This window comes from Perna viridis, chromosome 1 (genome assembly GCF_037379345.1).
Source record: "Perna viridis isolate PV_CMFRI_1.1 ecotype Kerala chromosome 1, ASM3737934v1, whole genome shotgun sequence".
NCBI classification, from domain to species: Eukaryota; Metazoa; Mollusca; class Bivalvia; order Mytilida; family Mytilidae; genus Perna; species Perna viridis.
Genome location: NC_142445.1, coordinates 4,668,998 through 4,688,822, shown reverse-complemented (window position 1 = coordinate 4,688,822; position 19,825 = coordinate 4,668,998). Strand labels below are relative to the sequence as shown.

The window sequence follows — 19,825 nt, the reverse complement described above, 5'->3', positions numbered from 1 at the left end:
AAAAGCACCGTTTGTTCGGTGTTTTTTATCCTGTCATTTACAACAATTTGGAATAGTCTTCTAAATTGTCGTTAATCATTATGTAATTACACTCCTTGAGACGTTCACGTTTCCCATTTTAGCATTTGTGCATCGTTTATCGTGAGATTACACATCGTTTTGCGTTCGTTTAATTTAAACGCACGATAAACACACGATAGAAGCGTTCGTTTAAACACACGATAGAATCGTTCGTTTATTTTTGTACTTTGATTATTTCCTTGATTTAACTGTTATTTTTCTATTTTTTGCTATTATTAATTTATATAATTTCATTAATTTTATTTTCTATTTTTTTCTTTCTTCATTATATGTCAATATTATTGATTTTCGTCGTTCGTCTATCGTGCGTTTAAACACGCGCTAGGAGCGTTCGTTTATCGTGCGTTTGGTGAGCGTTAAGCGTGCGTTTGGGTATCGTGCGTGCGAGAAACCTAAACGTCTCAAGGAGTGTATGTCACCGGGTGGATTTAATATGATGAAAATAGATATTCATAATTTGCAGAATCATTTTCATATAATAGATTCATTATTTCATCATAACATCGTCATTCATCATTCATCACTGACGACAAGACAGTCCTCTGTACACGACAATAGCTTCTCGCGTAAATAGCACAGGGCTGCATGAATTTTAAACTACAGGCTATTATTTTATAAGTCTGCAAATACAAACGGTTGTCCCAAGATGCCGTTTCAGGCATCCTGAATTTGTAAACTGATAAAAAAGATAAAAGTTAATGATGTGGTAATAACTTTTGATATAGAGCGTTTAGAAAAATTTACTCAATACATTTGCATAAATTCCTAATTATTTAAGATACTTAAAAAGAGATTATGCTACGTTTATTTGGTGAACGACAAGAATTTGTCATGTGTCATTATTGTTTTCAAATTTATGTTTGTTTGATAAATATATCAGCCTAGCAGTTGGACAATTTTATTTACTGCAATATTAGAAATATTATGCCATGTTTGTGGACTTGATTCCAGGGGCGGATCCAGACACTTTGGAAAGATGCCAGTCGGGGTTCCTCAGAAAAAAAGGTGCTAGGACATTATTTGCCATTTTTGTCAATTTAACACTTGAAAATGACAAACCCCTATGGATCCGTCACTGATTAAATACTGTGACAATCACATAGGCGTAGGAAGCAAAAAACTTAATAGTACTGTTTTATAAGGGACACGAGGCCTTACCGCAAAAATGAGAAAACTATTAGTACGACATACTGTACCTGTCAAAATTATTGGTATGATCGGAGCAGTACCAACCGTACCGATTCCTATCCCCATGAATCACTGCTATGATAGACTATGACGCGGTGTTAGACATGCCAATATTTTTCCTGTGATGACTTCAGATAATTATTACTGAGGATAGTAAGTACTTGAAATAAAACGTGTTCATAACTATTATTTTGTAATTACATTTAATTGAGCGACTTAATGTTTTCAGCGGCGACATTTTTGGGTGACATATATTAAGTTATTAGGTTTACGACCTTGATGAAAACTGAGCGACATTAAATAGAAAAGGCAGTTCATCAATTAAATATTGTACATAAATGGATAAAACTAAATAGAAGAGGCGTTCCAGACAAGACTTGTTATATTGTAGATCTAGTTTTCCACCGTAGGTCATAGGGAGATCCAATGGAGAGTGGGTGCCCGTTCATTATATTTATATAAAAAAGCTAGATATCACTGGAGCCTCCCCCTTTCGGAATTTCTAGATCCATCACTATGTATTAGTTCAACACCAATGAAATTTTCCAATATATGTAATATATTTCTAACATATTCAAAGAAATTCCATGGCTATTTAGATTAACAAAAAAAAAAAAAAAAAAATAGAAAGAGAAATGCATCACAATACCTAAATGGAATTTAATGCTTTTTAAGCGATGACACAGTGATCAGAGGGGTTCAAAAAAAAAAAAATTCAATCCGAATGTAAGTCGTTAAATGCGTTCCTAAACTTATGACAAAATATACAACTCGGCTTCAGCTTAACAAGGCTTGAAATATACATTGAGTAACAAATACACCAGGCTAGTCGGCTATTCTAACCTTCCTACATGTTTCCTTAATTACGTTGGTTATTTATACTCCAGGCTAGTCGGCTATTCTAACCTTCTTACGTGTTTTCTTTAATTACGTTGGTTATTTATATTGATTTGTTTGGTGTATTAGACAATTTAAAATATTAAAATACATGTATATTTAGATAGTGTATTTATAAAACAGATCAAGTGCTGACCTTGGTTAAAATTTCAATAACTGGCGTTCAAAAAGTGAGATAATCACGCTATATTCTTCGATTTTTAACATGCCGGAATAAAAGATTATCTTTTTTAACACCAAAGGTCGCGTAGATGCGTGTCGGCTTCTATAAGTATCAGTAGGACAGTCAGGTGCAATCATAAGGTTCCTGGCCAGAAAATTTAGTAAGCAACTTAACTTTGCATGCAGATACGGGTATCATTTTTGGTATTAAGTATTGACTGAACTGTAATAAGTAACACATGAGCTGTCTATTGGAAGTATAATCAGAGTTTAGAAGAGCTGTTCAATATTACTGATTAAAACTAAATATTTACAGCTTTTGTTGTTCTTATGATAAGTTCATGCGGACTGGATCTCTTATCACTTCTTCATTAAAAAGCATATACCCGATCATATTATATTCAATAAGTATGATAATAAATTCCCTATAGCTGATCGTATATCCCTAAGACCTGATCACATATTCCCGCAACTTCCTGGTCACATTATTTCCAGACCTGATCATATATTCCCGAGACAGGATCACATATTCCTATTATTGCGTCATATATTCCTCAGAAGTGGACATATTTTCCCCCGACCTGATCATATATTCACTAGGCCTGATCAAATTATCCCCAGATCTGATCATGCATTCCCTTGACATGATGATCTCATTTTCCCCCATACCAAATTGTAATCACCAGACCTGGTCATATATTCCCAAGACCTGGTCGCACATTTCTCAGACCTGATTAGATCACATTCTCCAGACCTGATAATTTATTCCCCAGACCAGACGAAATATCTCCGACCTGATCAGATCACATTCCCCAGACCTGATCATATTATCCACAAATCTTATCATAATTATATTGATTTTTGCTGATCACGTATTCCCACGACCGGACCATGTATTCCCCAGATCTGATATTATTATCCTCAGACCTAATCAAATCTTCCCCAGACCTGATCACATATCCCCAGACTTGATAACAATATTTCCAAAACCTTATTAAGACCATGTATTCATATGGCCTGATCATATATTCCCAAGGCCTGGTAATTTATTCCGAAACCTGATCACATTCCGCGGATCTTAAATTTTTTTCCCCGAAACCTGATCATAATTATGATCATATATTCCCCAGACCTGAAATCACCACAACTGATTATATATTCCCAAGACCAGGTAATATCTTTCCCAGAACTGATCACATTCCCAAGACCTGATCATATATTTCCCAGACTTGATAATATGACCATAATATTATATTCCTCAGACTGGATCATGTTATTCCTAAACCTGGTCATATATTCTCTAGACATGATCACATATTCTTGAGACTGATCAGATATTCCCAAGACCTGGTCGTATTTTTCCCAGACCTGATCACATTCCAAACACCTAATCATATACATGTATTCCCAAGACCTAATCATGTGATTATATATTCCTCAGACCTGGACATATATTCCTCCAGACCTGATCATATATGTTCCAGATCTGGTACATGTAATATATTCCCAAGACCTTTTCGTATATTTCACAGACCTGATAAGAGCACATTCCACTCACCTGATCATATATTCCCCAGACCTGAAAATAAACTCCCCAAGACCTGATCATATCACATTCCCCAGACATCATCCCCAGATCTGATCATGTATTTCCTAAACCTCATCGCATATTCCCACGACCGGACCATTATTCCCGAAATCTGATATCATTAACAAATTTCTCAGACCTGATCATGTATTCCCCACACCTGATCATATATTTCCCTGACTTTATCATATATTCCCCAGACCTAATTATATATTCCCTACACCTGATCATATATTTAGGCAACAGGATCGTATATTCCCTAGACCTGATCACGTGTTCCCCAGACCTGAACATATATTCCCCAGACCTGATAGCTGATAATAGATTTCCGTGAGTTTATCGTTTATTCCCCAGCCATGATTATATATTCCCCAGGCTGATGAAATTTCTCCTTGACCTGCTTATTTGATTATATATTTCCCAGACCTGGACATATATTCCCCAAGATGTGATCATATATTCACTAGAACTGATCACATTTTCCAACGACCGGACCATTTATTAACAAAGATTTGATATTAATATCATCAGGTTGGATCAAATCCTCCCCAGACCTGATCATATATTCACCAGACCTGATTACATATTCCCCATAGCTGATCATATATTTCCCTGATTTTATCATATATTCACCAGACCTGATCATATATTCCCTAGACCGCTTTTTACAACGACCGGATCTTAATTTCCCCAGTCCTGATCACATACAGTATTCCTTAGAACTGATGATATATTCTCAAGTCCTGATTACATATTCCCCAGACCTGATCATATTTTCCCAAGACCTGTTCATATATTCCCGAGACCTGATCATATATTCTGCCATGTTTAAATTTAGTTTGTATTTTCACTGGTTACCAAGGCCATGTGATTCAAAGGATATTCATCGTACCTACAAAGCCGTATTTCTATACTGACGCTTTGTTTCTATTTTTATATATAGTGACGCTATGCTTCTTAAAATTGATATGGATACAAACCGTTCCGATATTTCGGAAACCTAGATGATCAGGAACTTGAAATACTAGTATAATACGATGGTAGAATTTAACTGTGCAACAAAGATACCAGAAACAATGTATGTTCCCTGTTGCTGTGGCAACCGTTTTTCCTGCAAAGTATTTAAGTACTCCCGATTTGAATGAAACTTGAATTTTAGAAAGAGTGACATGCCGAGTATAAATTTTGTGGTTTCGTTGCCATAGCGACCAATTTTTCCGAGGAATTTCAAGATGTTTCGTAATTGATGAAATTTGTTTGTTTGTTTTTTTTGTTTTTGTTTTTGTTTTTGTTTTTTTTTGGGGGGGGGGGTGAAAATGACATACCGAGTCCGAATTTCGAATACACAAAATGCAATATCATTTCTACAATGAACTTTTTTACATATATTTCATATGAATTACTGATTTTCAGTATGTTATATATAATCCCGTTCGAACGTATTGACTAAAAGTCCATAAATGATAAATAATAATAATTTTATTGGAGGCAGAGTATAAGGTCTGATATTGAATATTTACGCGCTTTTTATATTTTTCCTAGATAGCATATAGTGTTTAATTAATGAAGGAGCAATTACTAGAAAGAGTAAATAATGTATTTTTGTTTTTATACAAATTATAAGTCGTAAAGGAAAAGAAAGAGGAACGGAAATGGTTAAACACATGCACCATTGTATAACTTATATAAAAGTATTCAATACTTTTAGAAATTACCAAATATCTTCATTAGATGTAAACTCGTTTCTTTGTACAAATGTACCGAAGTATTTGTTCTTTTGTAAATTCGTAGTCTTGACATAGAGCGAAACAAAGTCAAACTATTTCAGAGTAAACAATCATTGGCATGATTTTATTTCTTATTTTAAAGATCTTTCTGACAAAACAAAACTGGAATCAAGTAAATGTGACGTCATAATAGACATTGTACATGATCTTTTCTTGACAATGATCAAAATCAGGATGGAGAAGGAGAAGGTAAATCTGTACAAATGATAAATAAATTTTGTTTTTGTACGAATCAGGCAAAATGGGGAAAAAAGAAAAAAAAAGCATGTCAAAAAGTAATGACCTTCAAGGATGTATTCCCACATGAAAAGACTATCATTATTTTTTTTTAAATCTGCATCACTGGATTTGCTCAGAACTTTTTCAATAGTAAGGTATAAAAATGAGGTTTGACAGTGTTATCTGCCCTTGAAATGTTTTTAAGTGCATTTCAATTAACTCATATCACCGCATTTTTTTCTTGGTTCTGATTGTGTAAAAATCATATTATACTTTCAAAATGATGTTTTTTTTTTCATACAATAATTCACCCACTACCTGATTTTTAAATGTAGAAGTAAGAGCACAACGAGGAACATTAAAGCTGGCGAATATGGTATACCATTGTACTCACAATTTAAAAAAAAAAATTCATTTCAATAGAGATATGTTTATCTTGATAAAATAAACAGTTTTACCTCGATAAAAATTATTAACTTGCGCTTAAAATATTGGACTGCCTATTATGCTCACAAATAATCAATTTTATCTCGGCAGAATTAATTTTGTTGCAATAAAATCAGTTTTATTTTATTGGAGTTAAAAATCATTTTACCGAAGTCTAAATATTCTTACAGCAATAAAATTAATTAATGTGATGATAATAGCCATGCCGATATTTTTATCGCGATTTAATCATTTTTATCGAGGTAAATATATTTTATAAAAATTATTTTATAAAGGGTAAATATATTTATTTTTACCGATGTAAACATATTCTATTGAAGTGAAAATATTCAATTGTGAGTACGTTGGCCCGCAATAGGCGAACGTATCATTCACATTACAAAGGAATCAAGAAGTAATCAGCAGGAAGACAAACTTGTGTGCTCAATTGATTGATTGATAGTTGAGGTTTAACGCCCGAGCAGCAATATTTCAGCTATATTCTGGCGAATGTGTGCTCAATAAATAGATGAAATTATTACATTTACAGAGCTCCATATAATTCGCTTCTCCTGACCATATTGTAGACCAACACGACTTAAAAAGGTAACTTAATATAGAAGTTTTAAAAAGATTTAAAAGACCGTGATTTTTTTCTTTTTAGAATCCATATAAGTTGTTAATTTTATTAATCTTTAAAAATGAGACATAAAATCGACAAATGTACGGTGGCAGAATACGGCCATGCAAAAATATTTTAAGTCGTTATAATACTGGACCTCTTCTGAATGAACACATAGTTTGAATTTGCTAAGTAACGGATCTAGGACATAAGCCTCTACCCCCGGACAAAAGCCCCCTAGACAAAATCCCCCATCTTATAATACACTTAATGTTAATGTAAAAATATATATTCATTTTTGTTTTTATTTTTGTTTGTTTAGTTCTTTTTTTTAGTATTTTTTTTTATTTCTCTCTTGTTGTGACTATTTCTTTTATATTGGTATTGCATTGATTTGTGTTTGTCTTTTTTTGTGTAATTTTTAATTCTGTTTAGTGTATTTAGGAAGTTTTTGTTTGTATTAAAATGGTTCAATTTCTGTGTATTATTTTTTCTTCAAGGGTATATTCCTTTTATATTTGACATTGTATTTCTTATTACCAGAATCATTTGATTCTCAAATGAAATAAGAAAAGCTGCCAGTAATATACTTTTCAAAAAGAAAACAAAATGACTGTTTTTAGATATATTTCCTTTTTAAAGAGTGCATATTTGACAACTGTTATCATTTTATTGACAGAAATGTTGTCTTAAATAGAAAAAAACAGTTAAAATGCTAACAATTTAGAAATTAAATTTAAAATCTTACACTTTCAGTACTAATAGAAATATTATTCATAAAAATTGATAAAATAATTTCTCATGCGAGGCTTTTGTCCGGGGGCTTTTATCCGGGGTGGGGGGGGGGGGTCCCTTGTCCCCTAAGTAACACATTATTTGTCTAATCTGGTGTATGTATATATTCATACATCAGATTTATGTCTAATTTTACTGACAAGACTAATATTAAAATCTTTCACTTTCAGGTGAAAAATTTACCCCCAATAAATTCTCTATATACGGTCGACATGAATTTTAGAGGCGTCCTGAGCTAATGATACCCCTAGCTGATTTCGAACCCACATGCTGTGGTGTAAATTCTTGAGTAGAACGATCTTTTTTTATGTTTAAATTAAATGTTTACAATGTGGCTAAAATATTTGAAATTAGTTATAATATTTTAGGAAGAACATGTAACATCAATGTTTCTTCCTTATACAAGTCAACGAAAACTTCCGCTCAGTTTTTTATTCATGTTACAATTACATTCTTTTATGATTAACGAACTGCATTATTTTAACGCAACTTTAACAATTGAAAGAAAAATCATCTTTGAGGTGAATAAATCATACAGTCTTGTACATTTAACTATCTGTTTATTTTTTCGTTCGAATGTCATACATATATACATAAATACTTTTTCTCGCAGGATGAAACCAGAAGGTCATTAAGAGAAGATGATGTTCCTAAGTCTTGTAACTACATTGCAAAGTTATTCAAAGAGAACGGTGGCAAATATTTGTTGGGACAAGTGTAAGTTTTATGTTCAGGCTACTTCGGTTGTTCATACAATATGGGTTATTTTGATCGGTTGTCCAGACAAAGCTAAGTACAATTTTGTGTATATGCTACTTCTGTTGTTGGGATAAGTGTAAGTTAGCTTTTTCAATTCTCGCAACAGCTATAAGATTTGTGAACATGCTACTCCAATAACTGGGGCAAGTGTAAGCTTGTGTACATGCTGCTCCAATAACTGGGGCAAGTGTAAGCTTGTTTACGGGCTGCTCCAATAACTGGGGCAAGTGTAAGCTTGTTTACGGGCTGCTCCAATAACTGGGGCAAGTGTAAGCTTGTGTACATGCTGCTCCAATAACTGGGGCAAGTGTAAGCTTGTTTACAGGCTGCTCCAATAACTGGGGCAAGTGTAAGCTTGTGTACGGACTGTTCCAATACCTGGGACAAGTGTAAGCTTGTGTACGGACTGTTCCAATACCTGGGACAAGTGTAAGCTTGTTTACAGGCTGCTCCAATAGCTGGGGCAAGTGTAAGCTTGTTTACAGGCTGCTCCAATAGCTGGGGCAAGTGTAAGCTTGTGTACATGCTGCTCCAATAACTGGGGCAAGTGTAAGCTTGTTTACAGGCTGCTCCAAAAACTGGAGCAAGTGTAAGCTTGTGTACGGACTGTTCCAATAACTGGGGCAAGTGTAAGCTTGTGTACGGACTGTTCCAATACCTGGGACAAGTGTAAGCTTGTGTACGGACTGTTCAAATACCTGGGACAAGTGTAAGCTTGTTTACAGGCTGCTCCAATAGCTGGGGCTAGTGTAAGCTTGTTTACAGGCTGCTCCAATAACTGGGGCAAGTGTAAGCTTGTGTACATGCTGCTCCAATAACTGGGGCAAGTGTAAGCTTGTTTACAGGCTGCTCCAATAACTGGGGCAAGTGTAAGCTTGTGTACGGACTGTTCCAATAACTGGGGCAAGTGTAAGCTTGTGTACGGACTGTTCCAATACCTGGGACAAGTGTAAGCTTGTGTACGGACTGTTCCAATACCTGGGACAAGTGTAAGCTTGTTTACAGGCTGCTCCAATAGCTGGGGCAAGTGTAAGCTTGTTTACAGGCTGCTCCAATAACTGGGGCAAGTGTAAGCTTGTGTACATGCTGCTCCAATAACTGGGGCAAGTGTAAGCTTGTTTACAGGCTGCTCCAATAACTGGGGCAAGTGTAAGCTTGTGTACGGACTGTTCCAATAACTGGGGCAAGTGTAAGCTTGTGTACGGACTATTCCAATACCTGGGACAAGTGTAAGCTTGTGTACGGACTGTTCCAATACCTGGGACAAGTGTAAGCTTGAGTACAGGCTGCTCCAATAGCTGGGGCAAGTGTAAGCCTGTGGACAAGTGTAAGCTTGTGTGCAGGCTGCTACAATAGCTGGGACAAATGTAAGCTTGTGTACAGGCTGCTCCTATGGCTGGGACAAGTGTAAGCCTGTGGACAAGTGTAAGCTTGTGTACAGGCTGCTCCAATCTGGGGCAAGTCTAAGCTTGTGTATAGGTCAATAGCTGGGACAAGTGTAAGCTTGTGTATAGGTCAATAGCTGGGACAAGTGTAAGCTGCTTCGGTTGTTGGAACAAGTGCTATTTGATATATAGACTACTTCGGAAGTATCATTTTACTTTTCTGGAAGTTTAAAAACGGAGGTTATTTTTTGCGTTACTGATTTTCTTAGAAATTTAAAGATAAATATAGCTTACGTTAAGTTATAGTTTCTTCGGTGGCTATATTGACAGAATCCATCAATTTAAAACACTAATCTTGGGTGACGAGTCACATTGTGATATATCATGCTGCCCTTATAAGTTATAATCTCCCAGATGACCGTCTGTGATTATTTATATTTAAGTAGCAGTCCGTCTAAGAATCATGCAATTTTCACTATAAGTGATTTATCGATGTCAGATATTTTATCCAAATCAGTTGGATATATTAGAGAAAACATTAAATAAAATGGAAAAATGAAAAACATTTTCACCGTTATCATTTGTAGGGGTTATATTGCTCAGCATCATAAGACAGACCAATTCCCAAATTTTCGAAACGATTCGTATACTAATGTAGGAATCATGGTTCCTGAAACAATTCTTTCACATGTGAATGTACAACTTTGAAAATCTTCTTCTCTAAAACCATTTCAGATCATTTAATGGAAATAAAGCATACTAGTCCTTTAGTGTATTTGTGATGGAAATGACTTGTGATTTTTAATCTATGAATATATATGGCTGCCTATACTAAAAACGGAACATAGGGGTCGGAAGACATTTTTTTGAAAATAATTCAAAAACTGTTGCCTTAAGCAAAATTCTGGTTCAGGTCATAAAATGCTATTAAAACATTTCCCGCGTTTGACAATTCAGTTAATTTTAACTTAGCTTGTCAAGTTTTTCTAATAAGCAAATGGTAAACCAGGTGAGCGATTCAGGCTCTCTTAAGTCTCTAGTTATCCATTTATAATATTTCTATGATATATTTATAAATGTTGATTTTCCAATTGTTCTTATCTAAATTTCTGCCATCAAATTCCATGTTGAGTAAGTCACAGTATTGTGACATTATGTGTAAACAACAAAATTATGAAACATTTTGAAATGTTCTATAAAAAAGAATCTACATGTTGATGATTTTCAAAGTAATCAAGGACACTAAGACTCTAGCGGAAATCAAAAGAATTGAATCCTGGGACATTTTGATAAGGATATGTGCATTTCAGTAAAACAAGAGCTCAAAAAATGCAAATGGGATATCATGTCAAGAGAAGATCAACAAAAAACAGGAAATATCACTCTGTGGTCTAATTGATTTCTCTCAATATACAGAAATTAATAATAATAAAAAAAAATTAGTATCAGTCATGCGACATCCGTTCTCATTAACACTAAGTCAAAATTTGGTATGTTATTTGTACATGAAGTCAGAGGTCAAGTTCAAAAGTCAACCATTCTAGTACGTGACCCCCGTCTCAATGAAATATAGTCCCATACCAAATATCAGATGTCTAAGTAAAAAGACAAAACTTTATGGCCCAGACAAAATTTTGTATGGTATTTGGCCAAACTTCTGTATGTCATTTGACCTTGGAGTCAGAGGTCAAGGTCAAAGGTCATCACATCTAGAACATTACACGCTACCTTAATGTGATTTAATTACATACTAAATATCAGATATCTGGGCAGAAAGACAAAAAACGTGGCCAAGACAAAGTCTTGTATGGTATTTTGCCAAAAATTTTTTGTTTTTGACCTTGGGGTCAGATATCAAGGTCAGAGATCATCTACCTAAAACATTACTCACTGCCTGGGTGTGATATACTTAAATGCCAAAGATCAGATATCAAAGTAAAAAGACCAAAAAGTAATGGCACAGACAAAATTATGTATCATATTATGCCAAAATTTGTATGTGATTTGACCTTTAGGTTAAAGGTCAAGGTCAAAGGTCACCTACTCTGGTACGCAACACTCTACCCTGAGAGGATATACCAACATACCAAATATTTGAAGTCTAAGTCAAAAGACAAAAAAAGTTATGGTCTGGACAATGTTAGTATGAAAACCTTTGAGAAGAAGAAAAATCTTTATGGGTGGTGATTTTGGGTCCCGGTGAGCAAAAACAAAGATAGGTTACATATTTGGATTTTTGATATGTTTCAGCGAGGAGTTCTTGCCACACATCTATTTTTGGATAATATCTTCTTTTTAGTGCTGGCAAAACGGGTCTGAACATAGCCTATTTTCGTATATTTCAAAATGTCAAAAATTAAGAATTTTGGTTGCTATGGTAACCAGATCTAAACCAATCAGATTGCTTTGTACTTTATTGTAAATTGTTTTCCTTAACACACACTTCATTACTATAATTATGTAGTTTGACAAATTTCCACAGTTAGATATATAAAATTACGTTCAAATTGTGATGTTTTTGGGATAATTTGGCTCTAAATTGGTAGTTGCTAAGGAGTGGCTGTTGCTATGGTAACGGTGAAAATATTTTTCATTTTTTCATCTTATTTATTGTTTTTCCAATATATCCAACTGATTTAAAGTCAATTCGGATAAAATATTTGACATCGATAAATCACCCACTGCATGATTCTTAGGCGGACTGCTACTTAAACAGTCAGTAGATTCTGTTGGAGGGTGATTCGTTATCCGATCTACTGTCTTAATAATCATAGACGGTTACGGCAGCTTATAACATTTTTATAACAATTCAATCGGTCTGTTCGTTTTCTTTAGTTTTTGATACTAATGCAAAAGAAATATTAGTCTCAGGTATTACGAACTAGTATTTTTCGTCATCGTTTGTCCTGTTAGTTTAAATTTAGCTTCCAGAATGTTTTTAAGGACAAGCGAGGATTCATATAAAGAGAACGGATATGTTAATCTGTCAAAGAGACAACAACGCAACCGGGATGAAAATAGTCTTCTTTATCTATATCAGATATCGTCATTTTCGATGTTTTGGACAGAGTTATGGAAGAAGCTCGAGGTCAGTTGGCACAAAGTTTTCCTGATTCGAACAAATTTGCGATGAAATCGAATCAATCTCAGCGATAGCAGAATACATAGAAAATAGACCAGATACAGAGTTTCAATAATTATTTATTACAAATCTTTCTTATTTGTTGCATCATATGTCATTACAACATATGATTTATGTTTTTTTTAAAGTTTAACACTTTGTAGTATGTCTACTGAAGCTTCCAGAACACGCATAAAACGTAAGTTTCATTTTACGTTACAAATGTGCATATTTTAGTAACACTACCGACAGTCAGTGTTTTAATGTCTAATTCTTATTACCCACTTTGTGATGCGATGTATGTTCTACTAAAATTTATAGAATATAAGAGTGGAGAAATGATCAAAGTATCGTGTTATATATATGAATATTGGTATGTTACATTTGAGAGTACTGATAAACCAAGAACGCGTGTTTGGTCGACAGACAACACAGTACACTTCGATTGTAGGTAGTGAGTAGGGAGGAACATCCCTTAAGACCAATGTCTTCATAGTCCGTGCGCAAATGGGCGAACTTAGTCTGATCACACTGTATCGGATATTAACGGTGTTAATAAACCCCGAAAACATCTGAACAAGAATCGCAAAAAATGATTACAGCATTTTTGCCCCAGCGCCCGGTTCCATAAAGAAATCTCGAATTGAGATTTTCCTCAAATCCTTGAGTTTTACTCAAATCTTCAATTTCAAGCAATCTGATTGGTCGAAATTTGAGGAAGGATTTGAGGAAAATCTCAATTTGAGATTTTTTTTGTGAAACCGGCCCCGGGTATCTCTTCACAAAGCTTACACAAGACTTGCGTGTACATAAGGTCCATTGGTTTGTAAAGTGTCAGTTTCTGTAAGAATCAGGCAGTAGGTGAAACATGGTATGAAAAAAAAAAACAACATCATTTTGACAGTGTAATATGACTATATATATATTTGCACCACCAGAATCGAGGAATAAAGACAATATTTTCCATATCATGTTTGTGCATTGAGTTATAATATCTTTGAAATGCATGAATATGAGCATTTCAAGGGCAGATAACTCTATCAAAAACTTCCAAAAATTTCTGAACAAATTCTGTAGTGCAGAGATCAAATAATGGTCTTTTCAAATAGAAAAAGCATCCTTGAGTGATATTTCATTATCAGATTGGTGGGACTTTTGACATGCATGTTTCGGATTTTTCTCATTTGCCTGATTTGCGACAGGTTACTATTTGCGGTTTACAAACTGACCGTAACCAGCTTTATTTAGTTACCTCGAGAAACATGTTTAAAAATAAGACCTCCAATTATTCAATTTCTAATTGATTTTCCGGTATTTATTTATTAAACATTTTGCAGTTTTATACATATTTTACGATTTCAATTGACTGATTTTACAAACCACGACAAAAAAGCCTTTACTACAAAAAAGTCAATGTAATTTACAAGTATAAATGCCTTCATTTATAACGAGTATCGCCCTAGTTTAATGTTTTACGAATAGAGATTAATTTATAGATGCCCACGCATACAATATACAAACAAACACGGTCATACTGATATCTGGATGGGTATATAATATAGGACATTTAAGTCGGCGAGGCATCATCATAGTCACGGAATACGTTTGCAGCCTGATAACTTGAATAAAATGCCGGTTTATAAGTTAATGTACTTTCCTGCTCGCGCGCGTGGTGAACTTGCTCGACTTCTCTTTGCTGCTGCAGGTCAAGATTTTGAAGATCAAAGATTGACTTTTGAGCAATGGGGACCTGTTAAATCAAGTAAGTCATTTTTAAGTCGCTAATATTGTTAGCTACATCTTGCACTCATAATTTAAGTACTTCGCATATGATCTGCATAATTATATAATTACTACACCACGTTCTGCTGTGGATCGGTGCCGTGTTTACCGCCACATCTTTATAGTTATAGCTTTATACGATATAAAAATGTACCTCTTAAATATCATACAAGCATGTTCTATGTGTGTGTGTTTTTTTGTTTTGTTTTTGTTTCTATGAGGACGGGAAATTTATAATAAAGATGAAATGATCGGTTAGCATTGAACATTACCCAGTTATCGATTCAGACTCAGAGGATCGTTATCAATTTTATATCAATTACATTAGCAGGGCCCGATATCTATAAATAGTCATTGCCAGTTGTTTAATCTGGTTTTTAATCTTGTTCCCCGGTCAATATCAAGAGCGACCCAAAGATCGCTAAAATTGCGAGAAACATGTGGAACAAAAACATTACCCGCTTTATCTGGTAACCAATTGTTTTGATTGAAAAATATTCGGGTCATCATGGTTACGAAAGAGTAAACCAAGGGAATCAAAATTGTAGCAGAAGTGACCCGATTTTAGAGCTTATCGCATTCGTGCCATTTCGGATGTTGGAAGCAAGCCGAAATCAGTTGCATTGAATATTTGACGATTAGCGACTTTGAAGACTTCAGTCTTTGATCAAGTTATACATCTCGATCATAAAATAGTATTGTATATGTCGCAATACTGTTATAAAACATCTTGAACTGCTACTTATTCTGTTGAATCACCGAGCATTAAATGTTTCATTTACTTAGATTTGGATCTATTATTTACTCATTAAGCACACAACAAACAACTTCGACTTTATCTGTCAGGTTTGCTTAAATTTCTAACCTCGGATGATAATGCTTACCTGCAATTAACTATGTTGTATTACTGAACATACCGATCGTGATATATCATATTCGTACTTTTTACAGCAAAATTTGTAAGTTAACTGTATTTACTTGAAGCTGAAAAACACAAACAACTTTAAACAACAATTTAGACAATAATAATAATTACCGAACCATCAAAAACGAAGAAAAATTCAGACATTTCAATCTGAGTACAAAACGGGAGCGATCTACATGCATCATGTAGGCAGTAGAAGACACTGACAATCACGGAAAGTAAACAAAAATGCTTGCAATATGAAATCCCACGAGCAAATCTGGAATGGTACCAGGTGCTCCCGAAGGGTAAGACTTTTTGCTTCGGTGAGTAAATCCGGTAAATATTAATCCACTAAGACTTGTCTCGTCTGTGAGATAAAGACTTACTACTGATCAACCAAATTGTAATGGCGACCAAAAAATTTGTAGTGATGAAACACACCCTTGACTAAGATGCTTATTTCGCCCTATACAAATCGCAGTACATGAAGACATATTAGCAAGATAGTTAACAGTGCATATAAACAATATTTAAATACACAAATGTAGTAGCTATACATTATGAAGAGTTTATTTCAGGTACTCCCTATGGCCAGATGCCGGTATTGTTTGTAGACAAAAGTCAAATCAATCAATCAGGAGCTATTTGTCGATATCTTGCAAGAGAATTCGGTGAGTTGGCTAGAACTCTTTAATTTGCATTCGATATTACTTCCATCATCTGAATTTTTCAGATCATGAAATAAAATCATCTCACATCGAAATCATACATTCAGATGTATAACTACATTATATTTGATTATTTTTCATTTGTTCACTTGCTACATAAAAGTGAAAAAAACAAACAACAAACAAAATCGAGAAAAAGGTGTGGTTATTATATAATTATAAAAATTGAATATTTCATTATGTCAAAGTTTTCATATGTCAAACAATACATTCGTTGGTGTTTGTCTTGTCTTGTTAATTTGTATATATGTGTGTATGTGTGTGTGTGTGTTTCATTGGTGTCACTACTCTTACTGTATTCAGGTTATCATTTAAAAAAAATTGTACGTGGATCCTATGATAATTTCTTTGTGTGATTTTTAATCAAAGGTTTATATGGGAAGAACAATATGGAATCAACAAAGTGTGACATTATTATAGAAACAGCAAATGATGTCTTCAATGAGTTAGCGCGAAAAATTTGGTTTCCAGCTGACGAAAACAAAAAGGTAGGAATATAAGAAATCTCAAACAACTTTAGCTATGAATGAGAAAGTGCAAAATTGTAGATAAAATCGTCTTCATTTAGACAGAACCGTAATATGATAGTTTGAATATTTTGCAGACGGAAGCTGAAGAGGCATTCAAGACGGCAACGGTACCTAAATTCTTGGATTATCTTACAAAGATCTTGAAAGATAATGGCGGCAAGTTCACAGTCGGATCTGAGGTAGCTTTCCAAACACATTATTGTTTTTTTTTGTACAGTGTATAAATGTACCAAACTAAAGTACAAATGTGATCTAAAATTAAATAATTTCATTTGAATTTGTAACAAACTTTCTGATTGGCTATATCTCTTTGAGCAAAATAAGTTTTTTAAGTATTTTTGATTTTTACTAGATTATGTGAGCATAACTTGGTCAAACATTAAAAGCAGTCCTTATAATTTAATTTTTGATCGGTTAAAGTCAAAATTAAGATTTGTCCTTCGTCCAAGCTCAGTAGCGGATCTAGAGGCTGATGCAGGGATTTGGCACCCGCTTTTAATTGAAAAAAATTGTCATTTCCTTTTGTAAAATTGACAAAAAATGGCAAATAATGTACTTGCACCCCCTTTTTTATGAGGAACCCCGCCTGGCACCCCTCACTTACGAAGTGTCTGGATCTGAAACCTTATTTAGTTTGACATTATTTGAATAATGGACTACAGGCCAATCGACTTTAATAACGTCACAGTACCTAGTTAGTTTTACGGAAATAGCATATCTTGTCCAGATGAGAAATAAACAATCAAATTAAGGAGGTAGACCTAGGGTAAGGGACATGAGTCTTGAAATCAGTGAAAACTTGTATCACATTCAATTTCACCAAAGCCTATCAAGCTTTCGTTTGAAACAGAATGAAATCAGTCCAAGTTAATTTGATGCTTACAAGAAATTGATGTAAAATGCTGAATACAAACGTTCCATTGATTTCTAAGAGGTGTGTCCCTTACTCTAGGTCTACCTCCTTAATTTTTTGTATATAATTTGCTTTGGTACTGTGACGTCATTAACTCGATCGGTCCGCAATCAGCGATTCAAATAATCCCAAACAAATAACGTTTTGATTACGAACACATTCTTAATATGGAGATTAGAATCCATTGGAAAGAAAATTACAAGAAATATTTCAGAATTTTTGACAGGTTATATGAAAAAAAAACATGGTTTGGGCGAGTTTACACTTTTTATACAATACGTGTGTAAACTGTGGCAAACGATTTTATTTCAAACAACGGTAACCAGTTAAAAAAATATAAATATTCCATAAGAAAATTAAGTATTACGTAAGTTTCATTTAATTTGATTGATTTTATTAATTTATACGTTTGCAGATGTATAATTTGGTTTTTATGTGTCTTCAGAAATTATTAATATCAGTAAAAAGAAATTTTATTCTGCAAATGTTTGCATTTTCAATCAGCATGTTAAGATAACATGATTGTAAAGCTGTTTCTTAAAACTGGAAAGGTCCCACGAGAGGGGGTAGAAAAATAACCTAGACTTTTATGTTCCGTAATCGTTTCTTTCATGGTCCAGTAACAGTTGTGAATTCGAATTCAGTTTAAAGCTATTCAATAAGATGATCAGTATATCGTTAAAAACACACCAAGATCATCAGGGGCGGATCATAAAAGTCAGGTAAATTCTACTCTGCAAGTTATTTCTCAACTAAAACGTCTCGAATTTGGTATCATCCGATAGATAATTTTATTTTCTATATAAATCAAATACGAAAAACTAATTTTCAAGAAAGGATTTTCAAAAAAAATGTAAAAATATTACTCATACCCCAGGAAACTGGTCACAGTATCAAACAAAATTCTCATTCACAGCATACTGACAGTGTAAAACTCATACTTTAAGCATTCATATTTAAAATAAAGATGTACCAAACATATCTAATCAATTCAGATATACCAAATAAACCATTTTTTACTGATGTATAAACACTCTAGGGGTTTTAACGTTGCAATACATGTCATTTTTTTCGGGTAGGTAGGGGTACATTTTATGCAATTTATCCCAAAACCGTAAGTGTTATTGCAACTATTTTGGTACCATTGTAAAGCTGAGACATAGGGCTACATGATGATAAATGGATATGTATGTTTACTTCGTTTTAAAAAAAGAAGACATTCGTAGAATCAAAATACTCAAAACATGGATTTTTGCCTCAACGAGGTAAAAAAAGTAGCCGAAAAACACAAAAAATGTTTCAGTTAAGTTTTTGGCGACAAAAATATTCTTAAATGAGAGGTACAAGCGTACCTGAAAATCAAGTTTTGGTTGGGGGGGGGGGTATCTCAGTCCACGTACTAATACTACTTTATGTAAGAATGGGTCAAAAGTGACTTATTTCGGAAATGACGTAAACAATTTAGAAGTTATCCTTTTAACCTTTTTTGTTATATTACGTCTCTCGTTGCACGCGACTTGAGTGATATATTTAGCGACGAATGATCAACTGACAACGTTACACTCTACACGTTGACCTACTCCCAGATAGTTAGAGTGGGGAAACGCTCTCGGATACACATGGGGTCTGGGAGTAGGCCAGAGCGTCAACAGAACAGCCCAGCCGCTAGTAGGACATACTCTGACTGAATTCTTCGGTCAGGTATCCCGAAGGCTTGGCTCCGCTACCTCCAAGTACTAACAGACATATATTAATAGAATCCCCGTAAGAGCCGGTCGTGCGAGATCCGTAAGGATAGTCAAGACCGTAAAAATCCTCAATCACCATCAACTGACAACTTCAAATATTATTTGAATACGAATAACCCCGTCTGTCATATAAATTCTATTACACTTCTTGTATTTATTCCATTCCAAAACTGCAACAACATTCTAT

At 34.2% G+C, this 19,825-nt stretch overlaps 1 protein-coding gene across 1 annotated transcript; it reads left to right on the top strand.

Moving 5' to 3' along the window:
- Positions 1–14,546: 14,546 nt before the first annotated feature.
- LOC148626938 (putative glutathione S-transferase 6) lies at positions 14,547–17,216 on the top strand. Its single transcript, XM_088563369.1, has 4 exons — positions 14,547–14,792; positions 16,298–16,390; positions 16,817–16,935; positions 17,052–17,216. The coding sequence occupies exons 1-4, from the start codon at positions 14,660–14,662 to the stop codon at positions 17,199–17,201; spliced, it is 495 nt and encodes a 164-aa protein (XP_088419495.1). The 5' UTR covers positions 14,547–14,659; the 3' UTR covers positions 17,202–17,216.
- Positions 17,217–19,825: the final 2,609 nt, after the last annotated feature.